The 15,193-nt window shown below is 44.6% G+C and overlaps 2 protein-coding genes across 7 annotated transcripts in view; one reads left to right on the plus strand and one right to left on the minus strand.

The window, feature by feature from the left end:
• The window catches only part of LOC142150979 (uncharacterized), a 536,473-nt gene that overhangs the window by 171,444 nt on the left and 349,836 nt on the right, over positions 1 to 15,193 (minus strand). For 4 of the 6 annotated variants that reach the window (XM_075206202.1, XM_075206201.1, XM_075206200.1 and 1 more), the window contains exon 1: positions 1,009 to 1,078. The exons of 1 other annotated variant lie outside the window; for it this stretch is intronic. The gene's annotated coding sequence lies outside the window, so the exon portion shown is untranslated. Of the gene's footprint in view, positions 1 to 1,008; positions 1,079 to 15,193 lie in introns of those variants that run through there. One more of the 6 variants, XM_075206196.1, reaches the window with a different exon arrangement.
• The window catches only part of LOC142150978 (uncharacterized), a 323,275-nt gene continuing 309,678 nt past the window's right edge, over positions 1,597 to 15,193 (plus strand). The window contains exons 1-2 of the mRNA XM_075206194.1: positions 1,597 to 1,781; positions 10,200 to 10,357. Of these exons, the coding sequence (XP_075062295.1) occupies positions 10,289 to 10,357 (69 nt within the window). The 5' untranslated portion in view covers positions 1,597 to 1,781; positions 10,200 to 10,288. The remainder of the gene's footprint in view (positions 1,782 to 10,199; positions 10,358 to 15,193) is intronic.

Consider the following 15,193-nt stretch of genomic DNA (forward strand, 5'->3'; position numbering starts at 1 on the left):
ATAGTAGGGGAGATGTGGGGTAATGGGGGTAGAAGGAGGGGGATGGGGGCTAGTCTCCAGCACTAGACAAGCTATGTGTTAGTGACACTTGGTGAGGGGGTGGTTGGGTAGGAGGTGATAGTAGGGGAGATGTGGGGTAATGGGGGTAGAAGGAGGGGGATGGGGGCTAGTCTCCAGCACTAGACAAGCTATGTGTTAGTGACACTTGGTGAGGGGTGGTTGGGTAGGAGGTGATAGTAGGGGGATGTGGGGTAATGGGGGGTAGAAGGAGGGGTTGGGGGCTAGTCTCCAGCACTAGACAAGCTATGTGTTAGTGACACTTGGTGAGGGCTGGTTGGGTAGGAGGTGATAGTAGAGGGATGTGGGGTAATGGAGGTAGAAAGAGGGGATGGGGACTAGTCTCCAGCACTAGACAAGCTATGTGTTAGTGATACTTGGTGAGGGGGTGGTTGGGTAGGAGGTGATAGTAGGGGGATGTGGGGTAATGGGGGTAGAAGGAGGGGATGGGGGCTAGTCTCCAGCACTAGACAAGCTATGTGTTAGTGGCACTTGGTGAGGGGTGGTTGGGTAGGAGGTGATAGTAGGTGGATGTGAGGTAATGGGGGTAGAAGGAGGGGATGGGGGCTAGTCTCCAGCACTAGACAAGCTATGTGTTAGTGACACTTGGTGAGGGGTGGTTGGGTAGGAGGTGATAGTAGGGGGGATGTGGGGTAATGGGGGTAGAGGGAGGGGATGGGGACTAGTCATGGTGTGTGAGCCCCTCTGTGGTGTATGGGGTGTAGCTGGTCTGGGTATTAAGTCTCTCACAGCTCTGCCATTATAATAACCAGCTCTGCTATTACTAACAGCCTTCTGCTGACTGCAGCACAATGAGGATTATGTAGCAGCTGATGTGAGAGCTCAGCCGCATGTATGAAGTCCTGATCGCCGGGAGGCTGCACATAAACATGGGGTAACTCTATGGGGGTAATTCCCGCTGTCTGATATATTATTATAGGGAGATATTACCTTAGCTTTGTACAGGGCCCGGATGTAGCTTCCAGGTAAGATGGCGCCTGAGAGACCATGTGACCACGCCTCTGCAATGACGTAACATCAATATAGTATATAGGAGACTACGGGAAAATGGCCGAGTGCAATTGTAAATGTGTGAGGGGAGGGGGGTATAGATACAGGTGTGTAGGAAATATATGAGGGGGACTCTATGGTATTAATGTAACCTTTTAATCACAACCAAAATAAATAGTTATTAGTACTATATATTGTCCTCATTACAGAACAGCGGCGGCCATTTTTGCTTATTCTTCCAGACACAATATTTGTGTAACTCTATCACACGTGACGCTGGACAAGGGGGCGTGGTTACAGGCTCTCTCATTCGCCGTGGCGTAAGATGGCGTCAGAGATGATTTGGCCACGCCCCCTGTCCAGCGTCACTTCTCTTACACCAATAGCGTGTCTGTGAGACTACGAATAATGGCCGCATGTAAATTTTAATGGCTGAGGGGAGGTGTGTGCGACACAGATGAGAGGGATTTCTGTGGTTTTATTTTAACAATTTTAAATTTCTCCTATAACTGTATTGTCCTCTGTGCAGGACAGCGGCGGCCATTTTCCCGTAGTCTCCTATACTTTGTATAGGTGTTACATATATATATATAAAATACCCAGTGACGCGGAACAGGGGGCGTGGCCACATGCTCTCTCAGACGCCATCTTAGAACCTGGACTGCAGCCCTCAGTCACCCATATACAACATCCGGGCCCTGTACAAGACGGAGGTAATATCTCTCTATAATAATATATTAGTCTCTCGGTATTTGGAGGTTTCTTCTTTGTATGAAGTGGAGGTAAAGAAAGATCCTCCTCAGATCAGCACATTATATATATTATTATTATTGTTTTACCCACTGGTTAGATAGCTCCCATTATCCATCACATTTACACCACACATCTCCCTGATCCTCATCAGCTCTTGTAAGATCACTGGCCCCAATCAGGAGGAGCTGACTGTGTATAAGTGACAATAAAGACATCTAACACCAACATTTACACAATCTAATAGGAAAGGTAATAAGTCAATTTGTCATTGTCTTTTGTTTATTCAAATTGTTATAGAGAATAGGTGTACCACAACCTACGGAGTCCCACCTGTTGTGCGGTTGTGGTAGAGGATTTCCAGCCATCCTCAAGTTGGCAGCTGGCTGCAGCAATAATGTGCCTGATTAGATTGTTTGATGATGGGAGGCCAACAGGACTGTGATCAGGAGGAGGAAGAATTTTGGCAGTAGACCAGTGGTTCCCAAACTTTTGCAGTTCGCGGCACCCTTAGAGTCTCCATAATTTTTTCAAGGCACCCCTCCAAAATAATTACCGAGCAGTCCTGTTTCAGTAGTAGTTGGGTCAAAAAAATGTAATAAGTATTTAGGTGAGGACAGAAAAACTTATTTAGTTGTATACAATAATGCCCCTCTGCATCCAGACACTATGCCCCCTCTGCATCCAGTCACTCTGCCCCCTCTCACGCTGTCCCCCTCCTCTGCCCTCTGTCATGCTGTCTCCCTCCTCTGGCCCCCTCCTCTGGCCTCTGTCACGCTGTCCCCTCCTCTTGCCTCTGTCCCCCTTCTCTGCCCTCTCTCACGCTGTCCTCCTCCTCTGCCCTCTCTCACGCTGCCCCCCTCCTCTGCCCTCTGTCACACTATCCCCTCCTCTGCCCCCTGTCACGCTGTCCCCATCCTCTGCCACGCTGTCCCCCCTCCTCTGCCCTCTCACTCTGCCCCCTCACATTGCTCCCTCCTCTGCCCTCTGTCACGCTGTCCCCCTCCTCTGCCACGCTGTCCCCCTCCTCTGCCACGCTGTCCCCCCTCCTCTGCCACGCTGTCCCCCCTCCTCTGTCACGCTGTCCCCCTCCTCTGCCCTCTGTCACGCTGTCCCCCTCCTCTGCCCTCTGTCACGCTGTCCCCCTCCTCTTTCACGCTGCCCCATCCTCTGCCCTCTGTCCCCATCCTCTTTCACGCTGTCCCCCTCCTCTGCCCTCTGTCACGCTGTCCCCCTCCTCTGTCACGCAGTCCCCCTCCTCTGCCCTCTGTCACGCTGTCCCCCTCCTCTGTCACAATGTCCCCTTCCTATTTCACGCTGTCCCCCTCCTCTGCCCTCTGTCACGATCCCTCTCACTCTGCCCCCTCTGCCGCGAGCCAGCCATAGAAGAAAAAACAAAGAACACATAAACTTACCAATCTGCGCGGCGCCGGGACCCAGCATCCTCCTCTCTCCTGCAGCTTGTCACTGACATCGATATTCAGTGATATTCAGTGACATCTCCGTCATCTGTCTCAGGCAATGGGTAAAGCTAATGCTGGTTTGTTGGCATTTGGTCCCAGTGATCCAAGAACTTACACAAATGTTCCTTGATTTTAGCACAGATGGAACTACTGGCAGTATTCTCCTTTATCACAGCCCATTCCTACTCATCCATTGCCTTGTGTCGGATCGGTCTCCCACAGCAGTTTGTGGGAATCTTTCATTGGCAGACCCGGGGTGGTAAAGTCAGAGTAGATTGCAGAGATGGAAGATGCACGGTGCAAACAGAATGATGTAAAGGGCTTTCTATGGAGGTTAGATATGATTGTCTGATAGAAATGCCTATGCTGCGAAAACTGGTAACAGCTTCTCGATAGGATAGTGTACTCCTCCTGGAGCTCAGAAAGTTGTGTAAAAACAAGGGCTCATTCTAAATCATTTACAAATCTCACTCCACGTAACCATGGGCCATAAGGATGTTCCTCATGACCTGAAGGGAACGTGCGTTACTTCAGAGATGTGCAGTTGGTGAGGAGGAGGGCGTTACGTTATAACACTTGGTGGCGTAGGTCCAAATTGATAGTGAGAACAGTATCACAGGGTGAGACTTAGATGAGGAGGGTTGTATTATCTTGGGAGCCAGAGGAGAGATGAGAGCGTTGGGACTATAATGGTCTCTGCAGTGTGTGATATAAGTAGAGGAGTCTGGGCAGCACATTCATTTTAACAGAATTGACCAATCCAGTTTTATCCCACTAATTAAGGTCTGTTTTAATTATGTCTATTATTGATGGGTAATTAACTTGATAATGCTGGTGGTAGTGTTTCGTTATGTATACCTGTGACAGGATGGACCGCCTATGCCACCTTGTCTGTTGTTGCTGGGAACCGGCTGTGCTTAGTTTGCCACCGTTCCCTTTTATTATCCAAAAAGCGCCATCTTGCCGCATTAGGAGGGGCTTAAGCTGCTGCCACCACTGGACTCCTATACCGGCATCCAGAACCGGGTTTCTTCTGGGTCACTGACGCTGCTAGCGTGTCTTGTTGCTGGTGTACCTGGGCTGGTCCTCCTGACCTCTTACTATGGATCAGGGATGCTGTGAATGGATCCCCCCTGGCCTATCACGTGGACCTGGGCTGCTGGGTGGTACTGGAAACGCTTGGGTCCAAAACTGCAGAGACAGCCGGAGAACGGATTAGGTTTAGGGTCTAATCTGTAGATCACAGGAATACAACGATATTCAAGATGGTTCCAAGCAGGTCTTTGAAGCAAGATTGTTTATTTGCTCACATACATTGGTGAAAGATACCAGTGTGATCAGGTCAGATGAAGTCAGAAGAATGATACATGCTCACAGAGCTCATCTTTTATACAGTTCAGAAATAGTCTATTTTTAGAATCAGGATATACTCTATTCACACAAACATTGATTTACATGCATTGCAAAACCACTAGTATTTATACTTGGCTAGGAATTTCTTAAAAACCTTGCTGTGATTTCCTGCATCTTTGAGATGCAGGAAATGTGGCAGCACGTTTTAAATTAAACCTTCCTGTCTCCAAGTTAAACCTCACACATCAAAAGATTTAATTAACACGTGGCCTTTCATCAGACCGTTCGGAATTCATATTCACACAGAACAACAAAAGGTCCCACAACAAGCCAGTTTCCCAAACCACAATACCCCAAAGGCTTGGTAAACAAAGACTTATTGTCAGATATATGCATCAGAAATAGGCATTTCCTATAGCAAGTTTAAACTGAAAAAAAACAATTTTTCTACCCTGGTCTCAGAGATAACGACTTCCTATCTTGCACTAAACAAAAATAAGTGCAAATGCAATTCCATAAATAAGTGCCCTGCGCTATTCGCTTTAAATACATTTTTACCAAAAGTTATTTAATAGTGATCCAGTCACAATACCCGTAGGTGCTTCAGTCATATTCATTTTGTATCTCTTAAGATGTAAAAATCTAGAACCTCCATTCTTTTGCTGGGTTGATTGCATAGCCCGGGAAAGGCCATAAGGATCTAATTCCATCCAGAGCTTTGTGAGGGATGATCATACACAAAAGCAGGGTATCATTGGCATAAAGGGTGATTTTGTGGTCAGAGGTAATTCTGGAGATACAGGGAATTTGTGTGGGTTTTGATGACAAGGGGCTTGATCACTGACACAAATATCAAAAGTGAGAGGGTGACAGCCTTGTTTCATGCTGTTAGATATTGCAAAATACAGGGAAACTGCACCATTTGTGGAAACCGCTGCAGAGCAGTCCAGTCAATGCTGATATAAATTTTCGCAAAAAATTAATTTGAGATAACATGCGGAACATTAATTGTCCAAAAATGTGACCAGATGCCTTTTCAGTGTCCAGGGACTACAGGACGTGTGGGTGTTTCTAGCTATGGATGTTGTTCATGAGATTGTACACCTTGTGTCGTCTGACACCCACCATCTTGGCCTGGGAGCTAAGTCTGGTTTCATGGATTTAATTGTTTGAAGCTTCTCATTCACAGTGATACCATCATTAAGCGCCACCAAGCTCCCTGGGAACACTATTAGAAAGGTTGTCTGGGGACCAGTAGGCGTCTCTAGCCCTGTCTAAGGCTTTGTGCGAGAGGGGATATTTGGAAGATTGTACAGAGTTTGTTGACTAGAATGGTGTTATGTTTGTCCACCTTATCGTAGAAGTGTTGAAGTTTTCTAAGGGTGATAACTGGTTTTTTTTTAAGAGTAATGTGTTAAATTGACCCTTATGCACATTCATTTTCGCTAAGAGTGTTTTGTATTTTCCAAATTAAGAGTTTTCCATATATTTTGCAGAGGCTGCATTAATTAGAGAACTTCTAATAATAGTGACTTTATAAGTCTCCCATACCATTACAGGAGCTTTATCATCTGTTGCATTTAAGCTGAAGCACTGATCTCCTAGGTTAGTTCCTCAAGAGCAGAGTCGTAAAGAAACCAATGAAAATGATATACTATAGTGTCATGAACGTCCAGCCTGTCTCAGATACAGCAATCTGAAACAGTTGGCTGTGACTGGAGTTACCTTGGACACTTACCAATGAATACACCTTTTCTGCCACCACAAAGGATTTACTATGGAGTCCTTATGTTCACCAAACCACTTATTAATATTACACACTTAAATCACATACACGTGTAGCATGAGCCTCACTTGGCTTCGTAAGTTCACACAAAATCGTGGAGAATATGCTAGATCAGCGGTTCCCAAACAGGGGTGCCGCGGCCAAGGCTGGTGGTAAGCAAGTCAGGGGACTACTTGGTAATTATTCTGGCTTAGGGGTTCCTTTTAAAAAATTATGCATACCCTAAGGGTGTCTTGAACTGAGAAAGTTTGGGATCCACTGTGCTAGATCAAATTTATTTAATCCAAAAAATGTTTCCAAGGCTTAATTGCAAAACAGTTAATAACAAGAAATACAAAATAAGTTGCACAAATAAGTTTTAGAAATAAAATTGGAAATAAAACCAGAGTCTAACTTACTAGTCTAAGACTTGGCGTGAGAGCAGTACACTTTGAGGGCACACTTCTACCTTGACAGGTCTGCTCAGAGAAAATGAACAACATTATCAGGTCAGGCAGTGGATTTTACTTCTTGCACTGCTCTCAGCCCCACCTTTGGAATTTAGCTCTTTCAATGTCAGGGCAGGTTGATTCCCAGGATGACACATGTCTTTCCAAGGGAGTTATCTATCCCTGAGATATATGTCTGGCCTCTCAGAGGACATGATTCTCACCTCTGCTCGACTGGCTGGACTATCCACCCAACTCTGGAGCTCTCAGAGATGGTATCTGTCTAGCCTGGTTACCTTCAAAAGACTCTTGACACTTGTATAGGTCACTGGCGTCAGTCAGCAAAATACACTTTGGAAGGTTACATACAATATACACATTGTAATACATGAAAATTCATGTCATACATAATCGTCACACATAGGTTTTTGAAATTGAGAAGTTGATATTCTCTAGGGCAGCAGTTCTTAACCAGAGGTGGGAGAAAGCATTTCTAGGGGTGTGAGCGGTAACGATAGGTTTAACTTTTAGATTTTTAATATAAAATTATAAATTTGACTGTACTGTACTGTGTACTCACGGAACCCATGATACACCAGCAAGCGTTACTACGATATGACCCTAGAAGTATTTAATGACTGTCATAGTATATGTTTTTGTTTACTTTTAGTTTTATTTTTAAAGAAAACTTTGTATCAAAAAGTTTAATAAAATTCTAAAAAAAAATATATATGTATTTTGCAATAAATAAATTGTTTTGCAATAAATGCAGTTTCCTAACAAAGAAAACAGAACACATTTTTCAAGGGGGTTCGAGAACGTATTTTGAGATTCACTGGGGAGCTGATCACTAAAGAGGTTAAGAACCGCTGCTCTAGGGTGATCCAGGAGAATTGCACAAACCCTGTCACCTTGTCTTGTCTTTAAGCGAGGAAAAACAGTGTTTCAATACGACAATAGATAGGTTGTGGGGCAGAGTATTGTGTGCACACCTTTACTGAGGAGTTATTGAGGTGCCAGGTGTCTTGAAGGTTGTAAAGGACGAGTAGGGATGCAGAGTGCTTAGATTACCAAGAAGGGGGCAGTCATGGGCTGAGATTTATCGAGCTTTGGATCTTGGGTTAAATTAAAATCTCCAAGATCAGATGATCCTTCTCAACTTGCCCAATGTGGTTAAACATCTTAGTGAGGAAAGGAGACTGGTTCTGATTTGTAACGTAGGCAGACACTAGCATTAATGTCTCATACAAGAAGGATCTTATGACCACTATAGAATGGAGCAGAGTGAAAGGAACTTTTCAATGTATACAAATGAAGTGTGGGTGAAGGAAGGATTTAATAAGCAGTGCAGACAGGATGGAAGGGGGAGTGCTTGGATTGCTGAAAACACTTATAAAACCAGGCCTCATCAAGGCCCGACAAGATCATTTCCTGCACAATCTGTGGAGCTATTGCTGTAAGGGTGCTTGGGGGTGCGGTGACAGACCATACAGGTAGGGAAGGGAGCAAAGGAAAGTCAGGAGGACAAGACTAAGGTTGGCAAGGGAAGTTATCATGGGAGAGGTAGAGAGAAATAGGAAGTCACAAGTCCGTGAAAGGGAAGGCAAATAACAAATATTTTATAAAAAAATTACAACTTGAAGAACAATCGTCCAAACTACAGGAAGAGTGATGTAGACCGATACACTTCATCGGATTATAGGGGTCAATCTGTGATGAAAAATAAAACAATGAGAAGAACAATAAAGTTAAAACCTATTACAAAATTAGGCCAATGCTATAACAGTTTTGTTGTCACCGACAGCTGTGTACAACTCTGAGTCCTAGATCACAGCGGAGGAACCAAGTTGTGCACAATAAGTGGGTTTTTTCCAGTTCTGCCACCAACTGTTTGTCATTCAAGCTGTGGTGACTTTTGGGGTCTACTTGATGAAGATCCTTGGTGAAGGCTGCTGGCCTGGGAGTTGGGGAGGATTCCCAGTTTGAAGATAATGAGTTGACCTTAATCTAGTAAAGAGACTAGGGGATAAATGTATCATAACCCGGTTTCTTCAACTCACGGAAGTTTGGAGAGATGACAGCTAAAATTTAAAGCGGCGCTGCCTTGTAAAGGGAAACTTGCCTTTACAAGGCAGCGCCGCTTTAAATTTTAGCTATCATCTCGCCGAACTCCCGCGAGTTGAAGAGACCGGGGTATGATACATTTACCCCCTGGTGTCTGTTATCACTTGAAGAGTTAGCAAGGGAAGCACCATTTATATTTGTAGTTATGAGCTCATAGGATGTTGGTGATCCCCTGTAGTTCTTCTCTCTTTTTTTGAATTTTTAAAGATGTCAGATCTTGGGATATTTGGTTTCGCGAGTCCTTCAAAGTCACAGAAAGCGTGGTCATGGATGGCCACCAGCATATTTTGTTTTACTTTATAGTAATGTAAATGGACTATAATGTCTCTGGGATTTTGGTTGGTGGGAGGCTCGCTGTGTGTAGCCCACTCACTGTCTCATAAAGATCATTTCTCCTGGACCTGGTTTAGATCCCTCCTTATCCTATATGGATTGTTGCTGTTTCCATGTCAGTAATAGTCTGAGAGCGACACCGCTCATCCCTCTTATTCTCAAGGTCGTTGGTTCTGGATCCAAGAGAGGTGATTTCCATCTTAAAGTCGTCTATAACACTTTTGAGTTTCTGTTGAAATTCCGTCTTCCCTGAGCCACCAACCCAGAAATCTTTCAGCACAGGGCTGGTTTTCTATGGGAGGTGGCCTATATTTTTATCTGTACCCATTTACCCTAGGGATTTCAGGCCATGCTGAACAGGCATGGTTGGCATTATGGCAGGGGGAACCCACGCTGCAAACTTCCTTGCTATAGTGTCACCAGCTTGTCATAGCCTTGTGCTGGTAGTCGTTTTTTTGGGGGCACGTCATGATGTTTATCCCCCTGATATTCCCACTACCAGCATAGTGTATGTTTCATTCTAACACACTAATAAGGTTCCCCATCAGCACGTATCTTCCACCAGGGGTCGAGCACCCACAACACACAGTCGTTATTTGCTGGTGTTTCCACCTCTACATACTACTACGTGAAACGCCCTTACTGTCCTTGTCCTGTGTCTGACCTGCCCCCTTCCCTCCCCCTCTGTAAGTGTACAGGGCAGTAAGTGTACGATGCATCTACCTCTACATAGGACTTACACTTATGTATTTGTCGTGTCCATGCGCAGTACGGAAATGTGAAATTTTATTCTCAAATATTCGCACTTACAGCCAACTCTACACAAGACCCTCAGTGTTTTATATTTAATGCGTTACATGTATAGTCTGTGATGTTTATTATATTTATTCCTAGACCATTGAGCTGTGAGGAACCAGAGAATATTTTACTAGAAGTCATCTGAAGGTGAAACCCGTTCTGTATAAATCACTGATTCCCTGAGGATGGACAAGGACAGGAGTGAAAGGATATTAAATCTCACCCTGGAGATCATCTACCTGCTGACTGGAGAGGTGAGGGATTCTGGGGATCACAGCCCAGTGTTGAAAAAGGTCCCAAAGGAAGGGATGAAGCAGTCTAGTACACCCAGGAGAAAGATGTACTGGGATGAAGGGCTGTGGGTGTGTATGCAGGATGGGGATATGGATGTGTTGCACCACCCCACCACAATGCAGCACATTTTGGATTATTGGGATGAGGAGTGCCCAAAGATTATTATGTGGGAAGGAGCCAGTCTACAGGAGAAATTGGAGAACCTGTTGGATGTGTTCCTAATGTTGAAAGAGGAGGCACGTGCCTGTAATTTTCAGGATGAACCAGAATGGGATGATTTTACACATGAAGTTATTTGTACTATGCAGAATCTGGCCAAGGGAGAATCCAGATACAACCATATTCAGCAGTACAAACCAGATGGAAATGGACTATTACAGCACAGTGACATGCCTGATATTAAAGTAATTTTATCGTTTTCAAATAAGCATTGCCCAAGCGATTGTATTGTGTTTCTAACGCACAAAGTGATTTATTTTAGCAGATGTAAATAGTCAACAATTCAATACATTATTATATTATGATAAAGTACAGTACAGCCAATACCAAAAGATAAGTACATACCAATGCTATCGCATGCGCACCCACGGGACCCGATGGACAGTATATCTGTTAGAATACTGTGTCAGAGTGGACTGAGAGGTAGGGGGTGTGCAGCGATGATTATATACAGTACAGTGTTACACTTGAACAATAGAGATGACGTAGATTGTTTCTATAGGTCCAGACGTTGGGTGGGTCCAGGGTAAACAGATCATAGGTTGATTCAATCTAAGGAATCCAAAGGTGGGGGTCGTCTCTCCAGGGGGTCTGCTCCTTTCATAGCCAGCATCATACAAAGGATTATTCACTAATAACAATAACTAAAGTATGCAATGTGCGATCTCTTCGCCGACTGCACCGGACAGCTGCTGATGATTAGGGGATCAATATGATATCAGGCATGACACCTATCCTATAACCTAAACCTTTAATAACACTAAAATGTACATATAGTCATACAATATATATATATATATATATATATATATATATATATATATATATATATATATATATATATATATATATATATAGACTAATAATAAACCAAATATCTGCTCACAAATTACAGTGTAACGAAACCAATATGAATATACCTGTACTGCACGCACAGGGATATCCTCAAACGTCTTTTAAAAGATCAGGAGAACCCCATCATTGCCTTCAGTGTCTATAGGAAATGGATGCTCACTTTGGGTCCCCACATACCTCTCTGGGAACAAATGCAATGTCTGCAACAGAGTTTTGAAGAAGCAGAGGATGAGGTATGGCGACAAGGACTTACAGACACTGAAATGTGGCAGGATCAGTGTTATCGAGTGAATACTGAAAAATGGCAATTGCAATATCTTTTGTCACACTCTAAAAAAATGGCTGCTCAGTCTGTTAATCAGGGGGAGGTCCATCCCAGTGGATTATACACAGTTGCCCAAGCTACTATCTTGGGGGAGACTGGAGAAGAACTGCTTGGTGAGGATGTTGTACCTCTGACTACTCAAAAAGGATTAGGAGAAATCCTCCCATTTGGTGACTTGGATGTAAAAGAGCTACCAAAATTGGCAGATGAGGAGATGTTGACAGAGGGGGTGTCTGAGAGGGCTCCAGAACAGCAAGATTCACCAGCCCCACAAGCTTTGAACCATCGCACTCCAGCTCCAAATCGGGGAATCCAAGACCCAATACCAGAGGCCTGCACTGGACCATCCACTTTGTTTTGCTACCAGGAGGACAAGTTTGTGTCCAATGAGGATTCACACTACCCCGATGCGCCAGAGGCGAGGGAAGTAGTGCAACAGTTGGATGTGGTAGCAGGGGAGGGCATATGCACACCAACATACTTACAGGGGCACCCACATGTGTTTTGGGAGGGGGACAGAGGATTCCCCATAAGCAAAGCATTAATGGAGCCCCCACGCTTGCCTGCCACTGGGCACTTGTCCCTTGAGTGTTTGGGGGAGGAGGGATTGGATCTTTGCCAGAAATAAACGGACAAGGAGCCAGAAAGTTTGCCTGCCACTTGGCAGTTTTTACTCGAATATGTGGGGGAGGGGAGCATGGTCTCCAGAAACAGAGGACAGGCCAAGGGACTATTTGCAGTTGGGCAATTAAGGGTAGATAAAGCACACAAGGCATGTTGGACTACCACTCTCCTACCATGGATGTGTGCACAGGAGTGGACCAGTTTTATTGTTGTCTCATGACACAGGGCAGCATAAACCCCCACTCCAGCTGGGTGGGAAGATATGCCTGCAGCCATGGGACCTTGGTGGGAGATTGAGGAACTGTGTACTGCTGTCTACCTTGCCATCGGACCCAGGAGAAACCACAGCAGGCCAGAGATTTTGGACTTGGGGGAGAAATGTTTACTTGGAGCAAGGGAGCCACTGGGGAACAAGGGCTAAAAAAGTAGGGGAGGTATATGTGACGAAATGAGTTTGATAACCCTGTGAGCATGTCTCATTTCTCACACAATGTGGATTATAGTACTTTTTATAGCCCATGCTGTTTGTTCCCCAGCTCACCAGACTAGAACTGCATTGTCCAATAACATGTGGCTAAGGGGACATTGTAATTCAGTGTACATATGTATATTGTTTATTGTATATTGATAACTTGAAGTAAGGTTGCTATTCATTGTCCTTAAGCCGAAGCCAGGGGGATTGTGGGTAGGGATCAGGTTGCCAAGTGCTGGAGTAGAAAAACTAATTAGTGTCCATTGTTCTCACCAGGCTAGTCCAGAGAGAGGCTATCTAACAGGGGAGGTTCTCTGGAAGGACAGCTCATCTTCACTCCCCTGTCCAACCCCCCCCCCCCTCTTCCTGTAGTCCAGCACTGACCAATGGTTAAGTAGAATAGACACAGGGGTTTGCCCAGGGAGGGGAAAGACTGTGGAAATTAGACCTGTGATATATAAGGAACAACTCCAGGGGGGAAGGGTGTTCATGCTTGGACTTCATTCAGGAAGGTGCAAGATGGAGTTTTGAATTGTCGTTTTCTAACTCGAGTCTATATATGCAGCTGAGAGGGATCCATGGGTCATGAAGTCTGGACAGCAGGTGACTATATCTCCTTAAGTTATTGGGGTAAGGGACAGATGATGTGGTAAATCTGCCTGGCATTTATTTACTGTGTGTACATAATATTGTAGTGTGATTTGTATGACAATAAATATACTGTTGTATTTTTATAACTGCATTTTGCCTGAGTGACCATACGAATCCTAGAAGGTACTGGGTAGCACTGGGGCCAGATATACCCGGTATCTTCACACACAGTGACATCATTCTTACTGCTGTAAATAAAACAGGGACATGACTGGAGAGGTGAGGGATTCTGGGAATGTCACAGGGACATCATTCTTACTGCTATAAATAAAACAGGGACATGACTGGAGAGTTGAGGGATTCTGGGAATGTCATAGTGACCTCATTCTTACTGCTATAAATAAAACAGGGACATGACTGGAGAGGTGAGGGATTCTGGGAATGTCACAGTGACATCATTCTTACTGCTATAAATAAAACAGGGACATGACTGGAGAGGTGCTGTTAACCCTGTAAGGTCTACTGTTTGTAATATGTGCGGCGCTATGGAAACCTTGTGGGGCCTTATAAATAAGGGTTAATAATAATGAATGTTTAATTCTTTGGTGTGTTTTTATTTTATATTTTTCCTTCCCATGAGCCTCTCCTCTCTGGCTCACAGCATGGTGTCCATTCTCACTTTGGTACTTTCTGCTCTGCCTCAGTCATCTCACCTGAACAGCTGTAAATTAGCAGCAGGTAGACAGTCTCAGATAGAAGTATCAGTCCCACAATCTTCACAGATGTTGGATATATTAAATTGGCCGCAGTATGTTGGTTTTCTCTTTATTCCAAACTGGGGGACACTGTTACCATGGGGTTGTATGAGGGCACATGGAGTTGGCACTTAAATAGTTAAACTGTTAATGTAACTGTTGACAGAAGCTCCTCCCCTCTGCATCCCCTGAAGCTCCTCAGTGTAATTGAAAAGCCCCAAGGAAGGAAAACAGAATAGCATACAACCAATAAAAGCAACAGAAGAGCGAAGGGCGGAAACGCAGTGTCCCCCAGATAGAATCAGAGAAAAGTATTTAACGTAAGTACAAAAATCCTCTTTTCTCTTTCATCCAATCTGGGAGACACAGCTACCATGAGGACATTCTAAAGTAGCCCTTTGAGGGAGGGAAAGCTGTCAATCTGTCCTGCAAAACTTTGTGGGCAAAACTTGCGTCATGAGACACAAAAACATGAAAACGGTAAAACCAGGTAAAGTGTGGACAGAGAACCTGGTCTGGATTAAACGGGGCAGCCCCGCCCCCCCCCCCCCCCCCCTGCATACTAGCACTCAAACGCTCATTGCAGCACAAAACAGATCCCTCAGCTGCTGACACTTTGGCCTCGCTGACGCCGCGAGACACCAAAATAAGGTACAAGCTGTTTGTATGTCTGGGATGCCTGAAGGAGAGAAGTTGGCTTCCTACAGATAGCAGGGCTGTAATATAGAACCCTTACAGAAAGGAGTAATCACCTGCTAAATACCAGGCTACATTCATTGGAAATATTTCTGCTCAGATTTAACGTGTAACAGACCTGGATTGAGTCTTTCTGATGTAGCAACACTGACATCCGGTGGCAGACTCTCGCTACTACACTACATTATTCAACCTAAGTTTACAAAGTCAACTAGTATATAAATTCTGCCCTTGGGAAGCTGGCTCTTTGGCCAGAATA

The sequence above is a fragment of the Mixophyes fleayi genome, chromosome 4, assembly GCF_038048845.1.
Source record: "Mixophyes fleayi isolate aMixFle1 chromosome 4, aMixFle1.hap1, whole genome shotgun sequence".
NCBI classification, from domain to species: Eukaryota; Metazoa; Chordata; class Amphibia; order Anura; family Limnodynastidae; genus Mixophyes; species Mixophyes fleayi.